The 22,629-nt window shown below is 43.5% G+C and overlaps 1 protein-coding gene across 1 annotated transcript; it reads right to left on the bottom strand.

Annotated features, from left to right (window-relative positions):
* Positions 1-4,980: 4,980 nt before the first annotated feature.
* LOC308081529 (mast cell protease 3-like) lies at positions 4,981-8,716 on the bottom strand (the record flags this gene model as incomplete). The annotated part of the gene is made up of 4 exons (XM_080457898.1): positions 4,981-5,060; positions 5,197-5,466; positions 8,350-8,485; positions 8,598-8,716. Coding segments are annotated over 4 exons (605 nt in total), but the record flags the coding sequence as incomplete, so codon positions are not given.
* Positions 8,717-22,629: the final 13,913 nt, after the last annotated feature.

Here is a 22,629-nt window from a genome sequence, read left to right as displayed (position 1 = left end):
TGTCCCTTCAGCTTTTGCTGGGATCTATACTACTAACTAGCCAATCACAATGTAGCTATACTTCTAACTAGCCAATCACATCGCGGCTGTCCCTTCAGTCTATGGCACGGTGTTAATCAGCAGGCAGCACCTGTGCTGAAAGACAAACGTGTCTGATAGAGACACACGGCCGGAAGCGGAAGGCCTACAAATCCACGCCCACTTTTGACACTCGGGGTCCGTTAGAACGATGAACTGCAGCTCTCAATGCATTCTCTATGAGAGGCATTGTAAAATACCGTCATTTCACTGGTTAACTACTGAGGCTGTAGCGATTTTTTTTGTGTTCTAATAATCTGTCCCATTTGTTTAATTTGTCCTTTTTAATGTCCCATATCTTTCATCTCGATATACTACCCACAATATACTATATTATACTCCATCAGTATGTCAAAACCGCTAGCATCGGAGATCCAGAGTTTAAGTGGTCGCATGGTATATACGTCACGGACGCATCCCTTGAGGTTTTCAATACCCAGAAAACTGGCGAAAGTGGCCGTTTTCAATAGGTTTTGGTCATTATCTCTGGAACAGAAGGTCCAATCTGCTCAGTTCAAAGCTTGTTGGATGCGTGACATTTTCGGGTTATTTTTCTTTTTTAGGGGAGGCGAGGTCTTAGTTGGGCAGGCGACCGCCTCTCCTGCCTCTACAGTGGGTACGCCACCGGTCGGCGCTCGGCGCTCGTAAAGACAGTGATGTCACTGAAATGCCCGTCTGCTGTCTACCCTCTGCTGTGTTAGCATTATGGGTAACTCGTTAAAGTGGCAAATTAAATGTGAAACACATCAACTATTAAGAAAACAAGAAGATATGTTGACAAAGACACTCCATACATTTGGAAACATATTTTTATTTAAATCAATATCGTCTTCAGTTAATGCAGGATCATTTTAAAAGTAGGCTAACTTTCATATCCTCTCATAGGGAATGCATTGGCAGCTGCAGTTCATCGTTCTAACGGACCTCGAGTAGCGGTGCTGTCTCAAAAGTGGGCGTGAAATTTGTAGTCCCCGTGTGTCTCTATAGCAGGAGGAGAAGGAGATTCTGTTTGATCTGTGTGTATTTAGATGAAAGATGGCTTTGATTCAAACACTGAAGACCTTAATTGACCAGTGACTCGCTGTGGCAGCAGAGGAAATCTTTAACAAGTCCGGAATTCAAAACGTACAAAGTATAAAAATATTGACATCAAAATGTACTTAAAGTACCAAAAGTAAAAGTACTCATGCAGAATGTCCCATTTCACAAGTTTTCAAATGTATAAAAATATTTTGAAAAAGCAGATCTACAAGCTCACAATGCGTCGCATCGCAACACATTGTGAGCTTGTAGATCAGCTATTTTCAAATGGCCGAAAGGTATATAGGGCTGAAGTGGTTAATGTATGTTTTGTAATAATAATCAAAATCTGCAAAGTAAGTAAAGTTTTCAAATAATTGTAGTGGAGTAAAAGTATATTTTCCTCTGAGATGAAAGATGGAAATTTTTTGGAGGGTCTTTTTCTTTTATTTTGTCTTAATGCCTTCTTAATAGCTTGCAGATTGGCTGTTTATTTGCTTATCTTTTCTATTAATATTTTGGATTGTGTATAAAAGTTCCTATACCATAACCTATTGACTTGTGTATATTTTTACATGATCTGCTTTTATTCAGTTCAGATGTTTTCAGAGGATGTTTACATGATTGGAGTATCTAGTCATTTGTAGTTCATTTGCGCTACTTTTCTAAGTAGTTAAATGCTCTGGTTTCTCAGGTGTTAAAAAAAAAGTACTCAAATGTTTTACTTAAGTAAAAGTACCAATACTGCAATGTAGAAATACTCTCAAAAAGTATTGCTATCAAAATGTACTTAAAATACCAAAAGTAAAAGTACTCGTTATGCAGAAGGTCCCATTTCACAAGTTTTTAAATGTATAAAAATCCTTTGAAAATAGCAAATCTACAAGCTCACAACACGTTGCTTCGCAGCACCTTGTGAGCGTGCGAACATGAAAAGCAACTGAAAAGCAGTTTACAAAGTAGGCCCAAAAAAGCATACATTTCGGTGAGTCAGTATGGGGTATAGATTAGATGAGCAGACCATGCCTTGATGCATGAACATGATCAACTTGGAATATAATAGAGTAAGACAATTGCTCAGAATATATATATTTTAAATATATAAACAGCTGGCACACAGGGGCTCTCTAGGAGGACTTTACGCATGCACCTTCTTTACACACAGTGGATTTACTTGGATTATGCGACATAATAGCCTATGTGCGTTCATCGTATTCTTTATTATGGTGAAGAAATTGATGCTATTGAAGGATTAATATTATTAATATTATTATTATCATTATCGTTTTGTCCTTGTCTGTCGGTGTACAGTTGGTGCAATGGATACAGTAGCTGATACTGTGAGCATATTACCTCTTATATTGTATGTGAATGCGCAAAATATGATAGCAAAATAGCCTAATAATAATAATAATAGCCTAATAATAATATATAGCTATAAGACTCTCGTAGATATAAAACATTTAAAATCGATAAAATACATCTAGTCTTGATCTAAGGCTAACAGCAAAGATGAATCTGACACATGCATAGTTTCAGTGTTAAAACGGTTACAATAATTGCTGTCTGTGGTTCTATATGGGCCGTGCAAATAATTTTGATAAATAATAGCTCGCAGCAGCGTATTGAAAAAAAAAAAAAACTATAAACAAACTAGTTCATTTTTGGAACCATGAACTTTAGTTCAAAACTTTGAATTATGAACTAAAAACTGAACTAGTTCATTTTTAAGTTTGTGAACTGAACTTTGAACTAGTTCATATAGAAAGTGAACTTTCCCAACACAAAAAAACAACCTGTCACGTTATTCATACAAATGGGACTGGGTTGGGGAATAAAATAAAATAGGCCTATTTTAAAATTTCAAATAGACCTTTTAAAGGTTTCATGACGTTCAGTTTTACCACACATTAAAAGTCTTTGTCATGGTCCTTCAAATGTATATAGAAAGTTTTAACAAAAAATTCCACTCCATTGATCCATGGCAGGTGTTTTTCTCTCACATTTCTAAAGCCTTTTCAACTGCAATGAAAAAATTAATCTTTGCCTGCGGGTGTCGCTGGTGAGGGATTTTGCCTGTCAATCATCGCCTCTGCTCCGCCCCCCCCAAAGGAAAGGATAGGGGAGGGGAGGGGCGAGGAGGAGAGTGGGCGGGATTAATCAGCTGTGACCTCACTGCCGAAGGGCCAAGCTCAGATTACTTTTCAGCCTAATTATTCAGAAAACCCCAGACCACAGAAAATCCACTGAATGTTCAAAGTTCAGATTTTTTTGGGTGTAATTGAGGTCATAAAACCCCCCAAAAAACATTATTTTTTTTAAAGTGAAAATGAATGTCATAGAACCTTTAAAGGCTTTTTAATTTTTTATTGTCATCACGAATCAGCGTCTGGCGACCTGTCCGCCGTTTCCCTTGTTTATACTTTACGTGCGGGGCGCACAAGCTCTGAACAGTCAGACAGGTTGTTTAGTTACAGCATGGCTCAGAAACGAGTGACATTCTATTCTATTGTGTGTTCTGATCATGGGCCACATGTGGCAAAGCTGCTGCTATTATACTGTATAGTGTTCTGACGGTCGGGTCGCTGTGCCACTGTAAATAATGCCACCCGGCACCCGGCACCTCCAGGTCAAAAGTAGTTCCCTCGGTATGGTGGGCCTGTTTATACCCAAATGACAGCCGTCAGTCACAGCTGTCATTTGGGTATAAACACAGCACTGTTCTATTTGAATAAGCTGCAGGCTAGGAAGGAGGTAAGGAGAGAGACAGAGAAAGTGCGAGAGAGAAAAAAAACACCCCCGACTCTGTTTTTGACAGCTTGGTTAAAACGATGATTTAGTCATGAAACATAGATCATAGTTGCTCAATCTTTCTTTCGTTTGGGGTGTTTTCCGAACCCCAAGAGGGCATATGGAACCAAATGGACCCGACGTGAAATAGGGCGCTAAATTCGCCTATAATAAACGTCAGAAAAGATCAGGGGGGGGTGGGGGGGCATGCAACAGCATCATTAGCTATAATAGGCGAGTGTTACAGATCTACAAGCTCACAGCAACGTGTTGCTGATCGCCGCGTTGTGAGCTTGTAGATCACTCGGATAAACTCGGGGCGCGACACCACAATGGTAGCATGTGTGCGTTCATCGTATTCTTTATTATGGTGAAGAAATTGATGCTATTGAAGGATTAATATTATTATTATTATTATCGGTGTACAGTTGGAGCAATGGATAGGCCTACAGTAGCAGATACACTGTGAGCATAGGCCTACTCTTCTATTGTATGTGAATGCGCAAAATATGATAGCATAATAGCCTAATAATAATAATAATAGCCTAATAATAATAATAATAATAATATAGGTCATATAATAAGTCATAGGCGAGAGTTACAGATCTACACTTCACAACAACATGTTGCTGATCGCGCATTGTGAGCATGTAGTGTTAATTATGGGGGGGGGAGCAGCGTGCTAGCGGTACATATTACTGTTAGTGCATATAAAAACAGTGAACTGATAAGAGTCTTGTATCCTGCTTACCTTATATAAATGGAACAATTAACATGGTTATTAAAATAATAATAATAATATGTTTAATAAGTTTTCCCCCTTATTCAGAATACAGACAGTGGTCGAAATAACGGGAGGTCAAACCAGCAGGACCTCCGTTTAGTCCGAAAGTCTGACGGGTCGAACTAAAGAGACGTCGGATTATTGGGACTTGTAGGACGTCTCTATAGTCCGACCCGGTCGGACTATAGAGACGTCGAACCAATGGGAGGTCGGACTAATGGGAGGTCGGACCAGTGCCACGTTACCCTTTCATCTCTGTCCGAATCCATTGGACAAAGAAAGGGACTTTTATGAACACATCCGGATACCCATGGGCATTGCTGTCGGTGTTGAAGGCAGCAATACCGTGTAGCCTGCCATTAATGATGAGTGGACCACCTTCGTCTCCCTAAAGGGAAAAATAAAGAAACATCAAGGCTTGAGGGAGAGGCGTGGGGACTAAAACAATTATGGCAGCAGCATTTCACCCAACATATTATATTGTGTTGATTCAACTACTTCAACTAAAATGTCTGTTCCATTACCTGGCATATTATCGACTTATTGTCGTCGAAGAAGGTGCCTATCATCTGGTCAATGGAGAAGTAGTCTTGCCATCTGCTTTTACACACTGAACGGCGCACCGTCTTGACAGTGGCTTCTCTCAGTACATCTGAGGGAGGGGTGTGGTGTCCACGTTCAGGTCGACCCCAGCCAGCCACAAATAAGCCCTTGGTGTTTGCCTGAACTCTATCATTGTACTTGGGTAGTTGAATGATCTTCACAAACTTATTCAGTTTGGCATTCCTCTTTAACTGAAAGAACAGAGCAGTTTTCAGATTAGTTCTTTCTATGTGTGAAGTCAGTAGGGTTGAGTACAGAGAACCGGTACCATACTAGAACCGGCACCACCACGTCCGATACTGTATAGTAGTACAGTACCAAATAGGTACAGTATTTAGAAGTACAGTAACTTCACATGATGATTTAGGCTAATAGTTTTTGCGGCAGGAGTTAATACTGTTTTAACCACAGTGCTGGGGGGTTCACCCCAGCATCCATATTCTGGCCAAAAATAGCCATGCTGTGAGCTTGTAGATCGAGAAATTTTATGTGTAGAAAAAAGGGTGACATGTCATTATTCATTATTGTTCTGACGACCCGTTGGTCAGACTAACCCCCTTATAACCCTATCCCTAACCTAATGGTCGGAATAATGGGGTGTCGGAATTATGAACGGACCCCGAAAAAAAATCTCCAAGTACAGAGTCAACTCAGGTCCGATTTATTAAGTCTAGAGGGTTTAAGTGGTTAAGAAATCTAAAAAGATTCTACTAATCCCCAATTTTCTCTCTAATCCCCAATTTTCTCTCTCCCTCTCTCCCTCTCTCTCTCTCTCTCTCTCTCTCTCTCTCTCTCTCCAGAAATTAAGGTATTATGATTTGCCTATTCAGTCCAACCTGATCGATCGTTCTGTCATTTCATCTAATCCTCGCCTTCTCACTCAGCGGTAGGACTAAGGCGAAGTGGAGGACATGAGGATGGAAGTTAGAGTACTGGAATTAAGCATGTGTGTGTTTGTCTGAGTGGAGACAGGTGTGTGGGAGCCCGATTGAAGCCTCAATAGCTGCAACTGTTCAGCGCTCTCTCTACTTCGACTACATCTCTTTATTTCCATGTAGTTTGCCTGCTCTCCCTTAGTTCATCTGGGGCTGGCCTACTAGTTGTTCCCACAGTTAGAATAAAACATGGTGAAGCAGCATTTCACTACCATACACTAATACAAATTTAGACAAGCCCAACCCTAACCGTTTTTAAGTCTAACATTTATTTATTTAACATTGCTTACTCTACCCAATGATGGCTAAGAACAGCTAGGTCGTGCCTGGGCTTAAATTGAGCTGTGCTATTTTTATTATTTAGTAGTATCAATCATTATTTCTTATATCAAAATCTTTTTATCTATTTTAATTTTATCAATGTCATTCTCTATCTCTTTTTAAAGTGCACTGTTGCACTCTAATTGTCTCAGCCAGGCCAAAGGCATGGCCGAGACTATGTTTTGCACCCTGTCCGTCTGTCCGTGTGCCTGCGAGAAGCTTATCTCCGGCACCGGTGTCCCGATCGGTGCGAAACTGTGGACACACACTCCGTGGATGCCAGAGGTGAATTTTTGGATATTACTCCTACAGATTTTATCCAAACATCACGCAAATCGGTACACATTATCTCTATAGTCATGTGATCACCACGCATCCTGATTGGCTAAGATTGGCTTTCAAAGTTTGCATTATTGGTCCGTTTTGGTCCCTCAAATCATGAATGCAGCGTGCGATTTCCGTGAAATTTTGTACGCACATTCCCACTAGGATGAGGAAAAAAATGCTACTTCAAAATGTTCTAATCGGCCTCATGGTGGCGCTATAACCGAACAATTTGCGTTTTTTCCTATAACTGCACCGATCTGCGTGAAACACGCACTCTCCCTAGAGGCCAAAGAAAAACCTCTGCCCTGAATTTTTCACATTTGCCTTGTAGTGCCACCAGGAGGCCAACTCATCATCATCATCTTAGTGGCAGCAGGACTGGGATATTTATACTGGAAGAAGAAGCATCCTGGTAAGTTTTTTTTGTCTTCGCCAGGCCGAAAGGCAATGTTTTGTCTTGTGAAAGGCCTAAGAAGAAATGGCACCCTTTTCACATTGGCCTATTATAGCGCCAGCAGGAGGCCACAATAACCTACCTGACCTGGTGGAGACCTGTGCTACAAGGAGCACTTTTTCTAGTTGTATTTGTTTTTATTCTGTAAAGCACTTTGAGTTGCCTTGGTGTATGAAAGGTGCCGTATAAGTAAAGTTGCCTTGCCTTGCCTTGCCTCTCGTGTCTCTGTCTTGCCTGGCTGATCGATTTTTGTTCCCTCAACCTTGTTTGGAACTAAACCCTCTTGCAGAGCAAGCTCATGCCACAGCCTCGGATGGTAATTAAAATCTTAATGAATGACGATACTCCCATTGTCTTTTCTAAATAAGAGAGTCATTTCAGAACTGAGTTTAGTTTTACACAGTGTGACATTACCTTAAAGGAGAATTCCGGACAAATTAAGTGTTATCTTTGATGTCTCGTTACTCACCTACCGATGTGAAAAGTAGCGTTCTTTTTTTTCATATATTCCCCTGTCGTCATTTTTTAAACACCCTCCGTTGTTATAATGGGAGCCGCTGGGTTAGTGAAGTTCGTCTATTATAACCGATGCAATGTTATTTTTTTCTCTACTACGATTCATTGTAGAGTCTCATGATAGTCAAACATGCGCTGAAAATTCCTGCGAGCCTGCCGTTAATGGCGAACGATTTAACACTGGTTGCTTGTTTCCAGATTCTGGCAACACGAGTTGCCAGGTTCTGGAAGAAACAAGCAACCAGTGTTAAATCGTTCGCCATTAACGGCAGGCTCGCAGGAATTTTCAGCGCATGTTTGACTATCATGAGACTCTACAATGAATCGTAGTAGAGAAAAAAATAACATTGCATCGGTTATAATAGACGAACTTCACTAACCCAGCGGCTCCCATTATAACAACGGAGGGTGTTTAAAAAATGACGACAGGGGAATATATGAAAAAAAAGAACGCTACTTTTCACATCGGTAGGTGAGTAACGAGACATCAAAGATAACACTTAATTTGTCCGGAATTCTCCTTTAAGAAGCATGATGTCATATTTGAAATTGCCATCATAATTAGGATGTGGAATGAACTCAGCCACTGGGATCTTTTGTTGGCTATTCTCACTGATGGTTATATTGTGTGCTCCAAGTACCACCTCCAATTCGTTACTGAAATCAAACAGAAGTGAAGGTTAACAGCCTTAATCTTACATTATATATTGTATTCATCTGTATTAATCATCATGTTTTACTCTATTCTAAATAAGTAAAATAAACTCACTGCTTCACATGTGCCGTGGTTAGAACAAAGTCTTTTCGAATGAGAATTCCTCCACCAACATGACGTCCCCTTACTTGAAGTTCCACCATGTAGGGTCTGGAATGAGGCTTGGATTCCATTTTTGTCATTGTGCCCCTCTTAGAAGCACCTTACATGAACAACATGAGTGTCAATGCAAAACAGGTATACTGCACTTTTCAAGATATATCTTGATTTATGATTAAACAGCAATTAGAAGGGATATCACTTGAATTTTCGCAATTCTGGGAAATTGGAAAGTGTGGTTGTGCCGACGCAAGACGCAAGTCGCGGCCGCCGGGACGCGAGGAATACACCAGGAGGAATACTGTCGGAGGTGTGATTCGAATTCGGTGCCGATCGGATCTCGCGTTCGTTATACATGCCGTTTTCATTTTAGGAAATAGGCCCCTCCCACTATAGAAAATGGCCCCTCCCACAAAAGTAGCGGGCTAATTGTATTGTCACGTCACTCCTAAGATCACTTGTATTTCATTTTGAGAGGATTGATTCCCCCCAAAACCATGTTGCGTTTTTTTGTTACATTTTGCGCATTTGTGGTGCCCCCTATGGATCAAAGTAGAAATGCTTTTGGGGATTTGTTATCTTTGGCATTTTTTGTAAAACAGGCCCCTCCCATTAACTTTGGAAGCCAATTACGGACGAACGGTATGGACTATAAAAATTCTGTATGGACTGACAAAATCTGTAGGAGAAGATGCAAAAAGTGTGTTTTGAAGAAAATTCTAAATGGCGGAAAATCTATCAAGACGTGGCCTATATGGGGAGTTGCGTCATGACCCAAGGAATCCAGGGGAAATACTTTTTTTATTCTACGACCTACGGTTCAAGAGTTTATAGGCCAAAAGGTAAAGTGGGCTGTTTTACCACCACCATGAGGCCGACTGGTGTAATTATTTTTTAAATAATTTGGCACTGGACTATGAACCTCCCTTCCAAGTGTTGTAGCTGTAGCCCTTACGGTTTCCGAGAAAAAAATACTTGAATGGGAGTTATTTTTTTCCCCATTAAAGTCAATGGGGAAATTGAATGCACTAATAATTCAATATCAATTAAACTATACAACCAATCTCTTAGCAAAATACACGCACACGATTCCAGGTGAAGCCGGTCAATTTGGCATATGCTACAAGCTCACAGTGAGCTTGTAATGTTTGGAAAATGCTTTTAATTAAGTACCTGACCAACACGCGTATGTGTGTGTGTGTGTGTGTGTGTGTGTGTGTGTGTGTGTGTGTGTGTGTGTGTGTGTGTGTGTGTGTTTTCACTGTACTGAAATACAGTGAAATGTTTCAGTTTCCTTGAGTATTTGTATTTTTGGAGACTTAAAAGACGAATATTAAAGTGAGCTTGTAGATCTGCTATTTTCAATTACTTGTAACCAAATGGACTATTTATGGGTTACTAAAAACTCTACTGACTACGCCAGTTGGAATTGCACCAACAACCATTTAAGGCTTTAACTTTAAAAACAGAGGTTCGTTTTGCAGAGCTTTAAAACTGGGTTTGGGAGGCTTAGTGAAGACACCAGATTGACAAAATATAATATTTATTTCAAATTTAAATACATAAACACAAATTAAGCCACTGCCATACAATAACTGCAACTGGTCCTTAACACAATAGATCACAATTTGTCCTTCGTCAAACATCAAGAGCAGACAAGCAATCCCACATCACAGCAAAAGGGAGTATTCAACTCAGTAAGTCAGATCACTGCACTGCAAAAAGCACACACAAAGTTACTATCAAGGCCCAGACATTGTATCAGAGTGGAGCTCAGGACTACTAAGTTATTGACTAGTGGGTTAAAACATAAATAGGCAATACAAATTCAATGAGTACACAACAATCAATATGACATTACATGCATGTAATGATAAAAACAAACATTCTCACCAGGGTGAGCAGAGTGAAGTGCACCTAAATGCAGAAACCTGCCTCACATACACATACATGTGCATCATCATTACTCCTTATTTCACTTCACAATTACAATAAGCATTAAAAACATATCGGTGGCACTGGAACACACTCTACTCACCCATTACAAAAACCTGTCTCCTGATTGCCAACTTCCTGCTTTTAAAGGCAGAACTAGATCATGATTGGATGGCATCAGAGTGTCTCACCAATCCTGATGGACCAAATCTCCACAATGTACACCTGCAGTAAATAAACCACAATCAATTGGTGTCAAAGACATTCACTAAAACTCCACCCGGTTACATCCACCCCAACTTTTACATAGCCATGTCCTCATGGCTCACATACAAATTAAACAAGGCTACAGGATGGTCCTGCTCTCTGGAGGGGCTTCCATTGCTTCTGGTCAGAGACAGTCACATCACACCGACAGTCAGACTTGTAAGGGGTCGCCTGGATTCCAATACCGTTCACAGCAGCACACCTTCCTAAAGGACCAGACAGACAGCAAAAACAGGACCTACCAGCAATTTACACTCCCACCAGACAACACAACATTAAATTCCTGCCCATATCATTTATATCAAATTTATATTGCCCAACACCATCCCCTCAGTCATACGACTCACTCACACCATCTGTGGGGAAGCTCCACGCCATCTGCACTCCTACCATGCGTCCCCCCTTTATGGGGTGGCTGCTCCTCATGGTGCCGTATAGGCATGGCCATCGCCTATAGCACCTACAGCCCAGCCACAGAGGCATTGCAGAAAGCGGTGGCTCCAGGAAAGTGGTCCCTTTGGACCACCTCCAACTTCTGGACCGTCACCTCTGGCAGGCTGAGGTGGCGCCTGAGACTCTAGCTTGATGACTACGGGGCTGTTAGTCACCGCCTCGTCCCCAGCCTCATCAGCGGCCTCTTCAGGTCCCCCCTCCTCAGCCTGTGCTTCTGTGGGCGAACCTGCTGTGCCAAGAAATTCCGGAGAAGGGAAGTCCAAAACATGGCCCTGTGGTTTCGCTGTCGCTGAAAGGTTTTCACAGAATGTCAATTTAATTGTATAATTGCGTTAAGATGTGTTCTGCACTCCTGCTCACTTTTATATATTTCACATTCATACTTAAAGTGGAAACATCAAAGCAATCATATGATTTACCAAGTGAGTCCATGTTATGGACAAGCTTTTATCATGTATATGCGTACAGAACTGAATTCAGAATATAGGTAGATTATAGGCCTATTTAGAGTAAGTCTATATGACCTATAGTCCAGTTTAATAACTCTTACCAGGCGCTTCACTTGTCATTGGAACCATGTCTCCGCCTATGACTTCAGCTGTTTCCACAGTTGGCATAGAACCGGTGATAACTTCCTCTTCCTCCTCCTGTGCCATTACACCAGCTTTAAAATGATAATAATCCAAATTACAGTTGATAGACATTAAGAAGTGTTGAATGTACGTAACACCAGCCACAATTAATAGACAGTGTTGACAGGTGTTGTATAACAAAGCTAGGTGGGAAGGCAATGTGACCCATTGGACAGAGAGATGATTTGATCCACACATTTGCAAATACATGTCCATCTGTGGCCATTTGTCTCAGTTTTCGTCTCATGAATATAGTGAACTAATGCCCGTTCAATTACTCTAAAGTTGCTCTGGATAACACTCAGCCTATAAAACGTGGTATCTATTTTTTTTCTTCAATTTTTTCACAAATTCGAGAAACTCATTCCAGATTTATTCCAGTTTTGAAACATAATCAGTTGTTACTGAACCTGATTACTGTATGTAACTTGATACAATAAAAAAAATCTAATAATGGTCTAATAATTTTCTGAAAACATGCTCTACCAAACGGGTTGTTTGTCACTTTATGGTAAAAGTAGTGAAGCTAAACTAAAGTAATTAAAATGTACTATTTGCTATGGATAAATAGGGCTTCTGCTAATTCAGTGTTGTTAATATAATACATATAATGTTATTTCATTATATTTATGTATTGTATTAGTATGATTTTATTCCTATCTAAAAAAACATGCTCAACCAAATGGTTGAATTGTCATTTAGTGGTAAAGGCAGTCGTGCTGAAATAATAAATGGACCATTTTGATGATCTGAGTGATGAAGAAGATGACCAAACAGATGATGCTGATCAACTCTCACAAGCAGAAGAGACTGGGGAACATTATGGGAGACAATCTTTCTGACATTCTGGTACAAGACCCCAGTCCCAGCCAAGTCGAGGCGATGGTACTTTCCCCTGTTTGGATACATCCTTGACCTGTGCATCTCAAATTCCTGGCTGGTCTACAAGTGGAATTGTGTTCTACTGAACGGGAAACCAATGTCTCTCAAAAGGTTCTGGCTGGCAATTGTCCACAGTTTGAAGCAAGTCAACAAGCCAGCATTCATAGTTGGTTAGCCATCATCTTCCTCTCCACCATAGGTGCCTTTTCAGAAGAAACGCTACACATGACCATCACAACCACAACCAGATGTGCACTATGATGACAACTGTGGACATTGTACCATACCAGTAACCTGAAAGCTGATTGTATGACATTCTGTATAGTAGTGTGTATATCTATCTGCCTCTTATACGTCATCATGATTTGTGTGCATGGGGTTCTCATCTTAAACAAGCTTAGTGCTTAATGAGAGTTCCAGTTTAGTAGACCTTGTATTGTGAATTTGTACTTCCATGTACTGTTATGTACTGTCATGTACTATTCTCATGTCTTACTAAATAAACTACATCAATCAATCAATCAATCAATTGACCACTTTGCTGTGACAAGCAGGGACAACGCATACTCTGTCCAAAGGGTGTGTCCAGATGAAGGTGCCAGAAATGCATGGTTTTCCTGTTTGAATCCAAAATGGAAATGCACACCTGGCCAGAGTACAAACTAATTGGGCTCTGAGCTGGGTGTGACTGCAGGTGCCCAATTAGCTCTATGCACAGCACAGCAGCCATATTGGAAAAACTTTGGGCCCCTTCCAAAGATACTAATGAAGGCTCTGTTCAATTCTGCTCAAACACAGTCAGGGTGCTGATATTGTGCATGTTGGCTCACTGGAAACACTCTGTTACACCGGTGGGTCTCAGAGTGTGGTCCTGGGACCCTCATGGTTTATTGAGAGGGTTCCAAATGGCCCGTTACAGGTGTGTAACACTGAGAGTGTACAAATAAGGGTACATTTATTTTGGTTCCATTTGTACTCTCTCAAAGTTTTTGGGGTCCTTGAAATTAAAAAGTTTTAGAACCACTATGCTACACTAAATGGACCAGAGCCTTCATTAGCATCATTGGTAATGCCTGTGAAGGAAGTAAGGAAGAGGCCCACTTTCTTTCCAATATGTCTGCTGTGCATAGAGCCAATTAGTTTGGACTCAGGCCAGGTGTGATTGCCTAAATCAGCCACCACCCACACCACACTGGTTTATTTCTACATAGGCTTGCACTTTTGAATGTATTTTGAAACATTCGCTATGATAATGTATTTCGTTTTTGTTGATTATTTACATTTCCAACTTGTATACATAGTCATGTTCATAGACAGAGATATGTATGAATAGAAATATATATATTTCTCAGTAAATGCATATAAATCAATGTAAATGCATGAAACTTTTACTATTACCATAAAGTGACATCTCAACCGTTCGGTAGAGGCCTATATTTGGAAAACTGTTGGGTCTGTTTTTTTTTTATTTTATTTTATTGTTGTTACTATTGCCCCAAATAAATAAAAAATGCAAAGAAATAATTTTTCCAATGCTTTTTTCTTGGTGTGACCTTTAAAGGGTTCATGATAGAAATCAACCCACACCCCTGACCACCTCCAACTTCTGGACCGTCACCTCTGGCAGGCTGAGGTGGCGCCTGAGACTCTAGCTTGATGACTACGGGGCTGTTAGTCACCGCCTCGTCCCCAGCCTCATCAGCGGCCTCTTCAGGTCCCCCCTCCTCAGCCTGTGCTTCTGTGGGCGAACCTGCTGTGCCAAGAAATTCCGGAGAAGGGAAGTCCAAAACATGGCCCTGTGGTTTCGCTGTCGCTGAAAGGTTTTCACAGAATGTCAATTTAATTGTATAATTGCGTTAAGATGTGTTCTGCACTCCTGCTCACTTTTATATATTTCACATTCATACTTAAAGTGGAAACATCAAAGCAATCATATGATTTACCAAGTGAGTCCATGTTATGGACAAGCTTTTATCATGTATATGCGTACAGAACTGAATTCAGAATATAGGTAGATTATAGGCCTATTTAGAGTAAGTCTATATGACCTATAGTCCAGTTTAATAACTCTTACCAGGCGCTTCACTTGTCATTGGAACCATGTCTCCGCCTATGACTTCAGCTGTTTCCACAGTTGGCATAGAACCGGTGATAACTTCCTCTTCCTCCTCCTGTGCCATTACACCAGCTTTAAAATGATAATAATCCAAATTACAGTTGATAGACATTAAGAAGTGTTGAATGTACGTAACACCAGCCACAATTAATAGACAGTGTTGACAGGTGTTGTATAACAAAGCTAGGTGGGAAGGCAATGTGACCCATTGGACAGAGAGATGATTTGATCCACACATTTGCAAATACATGTCCATCTGTGGCCATTTGTCTCAGTTTTCGTCTCATGAATATAGTGAACTAATGCCCGTTCAATTACTCTAAAGTTGCTCTGGATAACACTCAGCCTATAAAACGTGGTATCTATTTTTTTTCTTCAATTTTTTCACAAATTCGAGAAACTCATTCCAGATTTATTCCAGTTTTGAAACATAATCAGTTGTTACTGAACCTGATTACTGTATGTAACTTGATACAATAAAAAAAATCTAATAATGGTCTCTCCAATGAATCATCACCTTACCGTGGTGGAGAGGTTTGTGTGCCCCAATGAACCTGGGAGCTGTGTTGTCGGGAGCCTAGTGCTCCTGGTAGGGTCTCCCATGGCAAAGTGGTCTCGGGGGAGGGGCCAGACTAAGAATGGTTCACCAAACACTTCATGGACAATTCAAGACGAAGTGATGCGACCCGGCCCGGAGGAAGCCCGGGGCCCTCCTCTGGAGCCAGGCCCGGAGGAAGGGCTCGTCAGCGAGCGCCTGGTGGCCGGGCTAACCACGGAGCCCGGCCGGGCACAGCCCGAAGAAGGAACGTGGGCAGATCTTCGCCGCCACGTGGGCCCACCACCCGCGATCGGAACCAGTGGGGTCGGGTGCACTGTCAGATGGGTGGCAGTGACAGCAGAGGTTCCAGACGGACCAATCAGGGGCAGCAGAGGCTGACTTTTGGGACGTGGAACGTAACTACGCTGGTGGGGAAGGAGCCTGAGCTGGTGCGGGAGGCAGAGCGCTACCGGTTAGACCTGGTGGGGCTTGCCTCCACACATAGCAAGGACTCTGGAACCAAACTCCTGGACAAGGGGTGGACCTTGTTTTATTCTGGAGTTGCTCAGGGTGTGAGGTCTCAGGCGGGTGTGGGGATACTCACAAGCCCCCGGTTGAGTGCCATCACGTTGGGGTTCACCCCGGTGGACAAGAGAGTCGCCTCCCTCCGCCTAAGGGTTGATGGGGGGAAAACTCTGACTGTTGTCTGTGCGTACGCGCCAAACAAGAGTTCAGAGTATTCGGCCTTTTTGGATACCCTGCATGGGGTCCTGCATGGGGCTCCGGTGGGGGATTCCATAGTCTTGCTGGGGGACTTCAACGCACACGTGGGCAATGACGGGGATACTTGGACTGGCGTGATTGGGAGGAACGGTCTCCCTGATCTGAACCTGAGTGGTGGCTTGTTATTGGATTTCTGTGCTAGTCATGGACTGACAATAACAAACACCATGTTCAAACATAAGGATGCTCATAAGTGTACTTGGTACCAGAGTACCCTAGGCCAAAGATCAATGATCGATTTTGTAATCGTATCAGCTGATCTGAGGCCGCATGTTCTGGACACTCGGGTGAAGAGAGGGGCGGAACTGTCAACTGATCACCATTTGGTGGTGAGTTGGTTCAGATGGCGGGGGAAGCCTCTGGACAGACCTGGCAAACCCAAGCGTGTAGTGCGGGTGAACTGGGAACGTTTGGAGGAGACCTCTGTTCGGAAGGAATTTAACTCCCACCTCCGGCGGGACTTCTCTGGCATCCCTGTGGAGGTTGGGGGCATTGAACAGGAATGGGCAATGTTCAAAGCCTCTATTGCTAAAGCTGCGGCTGTGAGCTGTGGTCAGAAGGTCTTAGGTGCCTCAAGGGGCGGTAACCCTCGAACACCCTGGTGGACAGCGGTGGTCAGGGAAGCCGTCCGACTGAAGAAGGAGGCCTATCGGGGTATGATATCCCAGGGGACTCCAGAGGCAGTTGCAAGGTACCGACAGGCCCGAAGGGCGGCAGCCACAGCTGTGACGGAGGCTAAGCAGCGGGTGTGGGAGGAGTTCGGGGAATCCATGGAGAAGGACTTTCGGGCGGCACCAAAGTTGTTCTGGACGACCATACGGCACCTCAGGAGGGGAAAGCGGGGAACCATCCAAGCTGTATACAGCAAGGATGGGGCTCTGCTGACTTCAAGTGAGGAAGTCGTAGGGAGGTGGAAGGAACACTTTGAGGAACTCCTAAACCCAATGACATCAGACCCACCCTCCCTGACAGGAGCAGAGCCTGAGGATGATGGGGGATCGGCGTCAATCTCCCGGAAGGAAGTCACTGAGGTAGTTAAACAACTCCACAGTGGCAAAGCTCCGGGGGTTGATGAGATTCGTCCAGAAATGCTGAAGGCTCTGGGTGTTGAGGGGCTGTCTTGGTTGATACGTCTTTGCAACATCGCGTGGAAGTCTGGGACAGTACCGAGGGAGTGGCAGACTGGGGTGGTGGTCCCACTTTTCAAAAAGGGGGACCAGAGGTTGTGTGCCAATTACAGAGGTATCACATTACTCAGCCTCCCTGGGAAAGTTTATGCCAAGGTACTGGAAAGGAGGGTCCGGCCGATAGTCGAACCTCAGATTCAAGAGGAGCAATGTGGTTTCCGTCCTGGTCGTGGAACAACTGACCAACTCTTTACTCTGGCAGGGATCCTGGAGAGGGCCTGGGAGTATGCATATCCGGTCTACATGTGTTTTGTGGATTTGGAGAAGGCATATGACCGGGTCCCCCGGGAGTTTCTGTGGGAGGTGCTGCGGGAATATGGGGTGAGGGGGACCTTGTTGAGGGCCATCCAATCTCTGTACGCCCAAAGCGAGAGCTGTGTCCGTGTGCTCGGCAGTAAGTCGGATTATTTTCCAGTGGGGGTTGGTCTCAGACAGGGCTGCGCCTTGTCACCTATCCTGTTTGTGATTTTCATGGACAGGATCTCGAGGCGAAGTCGTGGCGGAGAGGGTATACGGTTCGGTGAGCTAAGGGTTGCGTCACTGCTTTTTGCGGATGATGTGGTCCTGATGGCACCATCGGTCCGGGACCTTCAGCTCTCACTGGATCGGTTCGCAGTCGAGTGTGCGTCGGCTGGGATGAAAATCAGCATCTCCAAATCTGAGGCCATGGTTCTCAGCAGGAAACCGGTGGATTGTGCAGTCCGGGTAGGGAATGAGGCTTTGCCCCAGGTGAAGGAGTTTAAGTATCTCGGGGTCTTGTTCACGAGTGAGGGGAGGACGGAGCAGGAGATCAGCCGGAGAATCGGAGCAGCAGGAGCGGTATTGCAGTCGCTGTACCGCACTGTGGTGACGAAAAGAGAGCTGAGCCAGAAGGCAAAGCTCTCGGTCTTCCGAGCAATCTTCGTTCCTACTCTCACCTATGGTCATGAAGTGTGGGTCATGACCGAAAGAATAAGGTCGCGGGTACAAGCGGCCGAAATGAGTTTTCTCAGACGGGTGGCTGGCATCTCCCTTAGAGATAGGGTGAGAAGTTCGGTCACCCGGGAGAGACTCGGAGTAGAGTCGCTGCTCCTTCGCTTGGAAAGGAGCCAGCTTAGGTGGTTCGGGCATCTAGTACGGATGCCTCCCGAGCGTCTCCCTAGGGAGGTCCTCGCTGCACGTCCCACTGGGAGGAGACCCCGGGGCAGACCAAGGACCAGATGGGCGGATTACATCTCCACACTGGCCTGGGAACGCCTCGGGATCCCCCAGGAGGAAGTTGCTAATGTTGCTCAGGAGAGGAAGGTCTGGAGCTCTCTGCTGGAACTGTTGCCCCCGCGACCCGACTCCGGATAAGCGGTTGAAGATGGATGGATGGATAATAATGGTCTAATAATTTTCTGAAAACATGCTCTACCAAACGGGTTGTTTGTCACTTTATGGTAAAAGTAGTGAAGCTAAACTAAAGTAATTAAAATGTACTATTTGCTATGGATAAATAGGGCTTCTGCTAATTCAGTGTTGTTAATATAATACATATAATGTTATTTCATTATATTTATGTATTGTATTAGTATGATTTTATTCCTATCTAAAAAAACATGCTCAACCAAATGGTTGAATTGTCATTTAGTGGTAAAGGCAGTCGTGCTGAAATAATAAATGGACCATTTTGATGATCTGAGTGATGAAGAAGATGACCAAACAGATGATGCTGATCAACTCTCACAAGCAGAAGAGACTGGGGAACATTATGGGAGACAATCTTTCTGACATTCTGGTACAAGACCCCAGTCCCAGCCAAGTCGAGGCGATGGTACTTTCCCCTGTTTGGATACATCCTTGACCTGTGCATCTCAAATTCCTGGCTGGTCTACAAGTGGAATTGTGTTCTACTGAACGGGAAACCAATGTCTCTCAAAAGGTTCTGGCTGGCAATTGTCCACAGTTTGAAGCAAGTCAACAAGCCAGCATTCATAGTTGGTTAGCCATCATCTTCCTCTCCACCATAGGTGCCTTTTCAGAAGAAACGCTACACATGACCATCACAACCACAACCAGATGTGCACTATGATGACAACTGTGGACATTGTACCATACCAGTAACCTGAAAGCTGATTGTATGACATTCTGTATAGTAGTGTGTATATCTATCTGCCTCTTATACGTCATCATGATTTGTGTGCATGGGGTTCTCATCTTAAACAAGCTTAGTGCTTAATGAGAGTTCCAGTTTAGTAGACCTTGTATTGTGAATTTGTACTTCCATGTACTGTTATGTACTGTCATGTACTATTCTCATGTCTTACTAAATAAACTACATCAATCAATCAATCAATCAATTGACCACTTTGCTGTGACAAGCAGGGACAACGCATACTCTGTCCAAAGGGTGTGTCCAGATGAAGGTGCCAGAAATGCATGGTTTTCCTGTTTGAATCCAAAATGGAAATGCACACCTGGCCAGAGTACAAACTAATTGGGCTCTGAGCTGGGTGTGACTGCAGGTGCCCAATTAGCTCTATGCACAGCACAGCAGCCATATTGGAAAAACTTTGGGCCCCTTCCAAAGATACTAATGAAGGCTCTGTTCAATTCTGCTCAAACACAGTCAGGGTGCTGATATTGTGCATGTTGGCTCACTGGAAACACTCTGTTACACCGGTGGGTCTCAGAGTGTGGTCCTGGGACCCTCATGGTTTATTGAGAGGGTTCCAAATGGCCCGTTACAGGTGTGTAACACTGAGAGTGTACAAATAAGGGTACATTTATTTTGGTTCCATTTGTACTCTCTCAAAGTTTTTGGGGTCCTTGAAATTAAAAAGTTTTAGAACCACTATGCTACACTAAATGGACCAGAGCCTTCATTAGCATCATTGGTAATGCCTGTGAAGGAAGTAAGGAAGAGGCCCACTTTCTTTCCAATATGTCTGCTGTGCATAGAGCCAATTAGTTTGGACTCAGGCCAGGTGTGATTGCCTAAATCAGCCACCACCCACACCACACTGGTTTATTTCTACATAGGCTTGCACTTTTGAATGTATTTTGAAACATTCGCTATGATAATGTATTTCGTTTTTGTTGATTATTTACATTTCCAACTTGTATACATAGTCATGTTCATAGACAGAGATATGTATGAATAGAAATATATATATTTCTCAGTAAATGCATATAAATCAATGTAAATGCATGAAACTTTTACTATTACCATAAAGTGACATCTCAACCGTTCGGTAGAGGCCTATATTTGGAAAACTGTTGGGTCTGTTTTTTTTTTATTTTATTTTATTGTTGTTACTATTGCCCCAAATAAATAAAAAATGCAAAGAAATAATTTTTCCAATGCTTTTTTCTTGGTGTGACCTTTAAAGGGTTCATGATAGAAATCAACCCACACCCCTGACCACCTCCAACTTCTGGACCGTCACCTCTGGCAGGCTGAGGTGGCGCCTGAGACTCTAGCTTGATGACTACGGGGCTGTTAGTCACCGCCTCGTCCCCAGCCTCATCAGCGGCCTCTTCAGGTCCCCCCTCCTCAGCCTGTGCTTCTGTGGGCGAACCTGCTGTGCCAAGAAATTCCGGAGAAGGGAAGTCCAAAACATGGCCCTGTGGTTTCGCTGTCGCTGAAAGGTTTTCACAGAATGTCAATTTAATTGTATAATTGCGTTAAGATGTGTTCTGCACTCCTGCTCACTTTTATATATTTCACATTCATACTTAAAGTGGAAACATCAAAGCAATCATATGATTTACCAAGTGAGTCCATGTTATGGACAAGCTTTTATCATGTATATGCGTACAGAACTGAATTCAGAATATAGGTAGATTATAGGCCTATTTAGAGTAAGTCTATATGACCTATAGTCCAGTTTAATAACTCTTACCAGGCGCTTCACTTGTCATTGGAACCATGTCTCCGCCTATGACTTCAGCTGTTTCCACAGTTGGCATAGAACCGGTGATAACTTCCTCTTCCTCCTCCTGTGCCATTACACCAGCTTTAAAATGATAATAATCCAAATTACAGTTGATAGACATTAAGAAGTGTTGAATGTACGTAACACCAGCCACAATTAATAGACAGTGTTGACAGGTGTTGTATAACAAAGCTAGGTGGGAAGGCAATGTGACCCATTGGACAGAGAGATGATTTGATCCACACATTTGCAAATACATGTCCATCTGTGGCCATTTGTCTCAGTTTTCGTCTCATGAATATAGTGAACTAATGCCCGTTCAATTACTCTAAAGTTGCTCTGGATAACACTCAGCCTATAAAACGTGGTATCTATTTTTTTTCTTCAATTTTTTCACAAATTCGAGAAACTCATTCCAGATTTATTCCAGTTTTGAAACATAATCAGTTGTTACTGAACCTGATTACTGTATGTAACTTGATACAATAAAAAAAATCTAATAATGGTCTCTCCAATGAATCATCACCTTACCGTGGTGGAGAGGTTTGTGTGCCCCAATGAACCTGGGAGCTGTGTTGTCGGGAGCCTAGTGCTCCTGGTAGGGTCTCCCATGGCAAAGTGGTCTCGGGGGAGGGGCCAGACTAAGAATGGTTCACCAAACACTTCATGGACAATTCAAGACGAAGTGATGCGACCCGGCCCGGAGGAAGCCCGGGGCCCTCCTCTGGAGCCAGGCCCGGAGGAAGGGCTCGTCAGCGAGCGCCTGGTGGCCGGGCTAACCACGGAGCCCGGCCGGGCACAGCCCGAAGAAGGAACGTGGGCAGATCTTCGCCGCCACGTGGGCCCACCACCCGCGATCGGAACCAGTGGGGTCGGGTGCACTGTCAGATGGGTGGCAGTGACAGCAGAGGTTCCAGACGGACCAATCAGGGGCAGCAGAGGCTGACTTTTGGGACGTGGAACGTAACTACGCTGGTGGGGAAGGAGCCTGAGCTGGTGCGGGAGGCAGAGCGCTACCGGTTAGACCTGGTGGGGCTTGCCTCCACACATAGCAAGGACTCTGGAACCAAACTCCTGGACAAGGGGTGGACCTTGTTTTATTCTGGAGTTGCTCAGGGTGTGAGGTCTCAGGCGGGTGTGGGGATACTCACAAGCCCCCGGTTGAGTGCCATCACGTTGGGGTTCACCCCGGTGGACAAGAGAGTCGCCTCCCTCCGCCTAAGGGTTGATGGGGGGAAAACTCTGACTGTTGTCTGTGCGTACGCGCCAAACAAGAGTTCAGAGTATTCGGCCTT

Source organism: Gymnoscopelus braueri, assembly GCF_963280865.1.
Source record: "Gymnoscopelus braueri genome assembly, contig: SCAFFOLD_63, whole genome shotgun sequence".
In the NCBI taxonomy this organism is placed as follows: domain Eukaryota; kingdom Metazoa; phylum Chordata; class Actinopteri; order Myctophiformes; family Myctophidae; genus Gymnoscopelus; species Gymnoscopelus braueri.
Note: the sequence above shows the minus strand (reverse complement) of the source record. Positions and strands in the feature narration are given on the sequence as shown.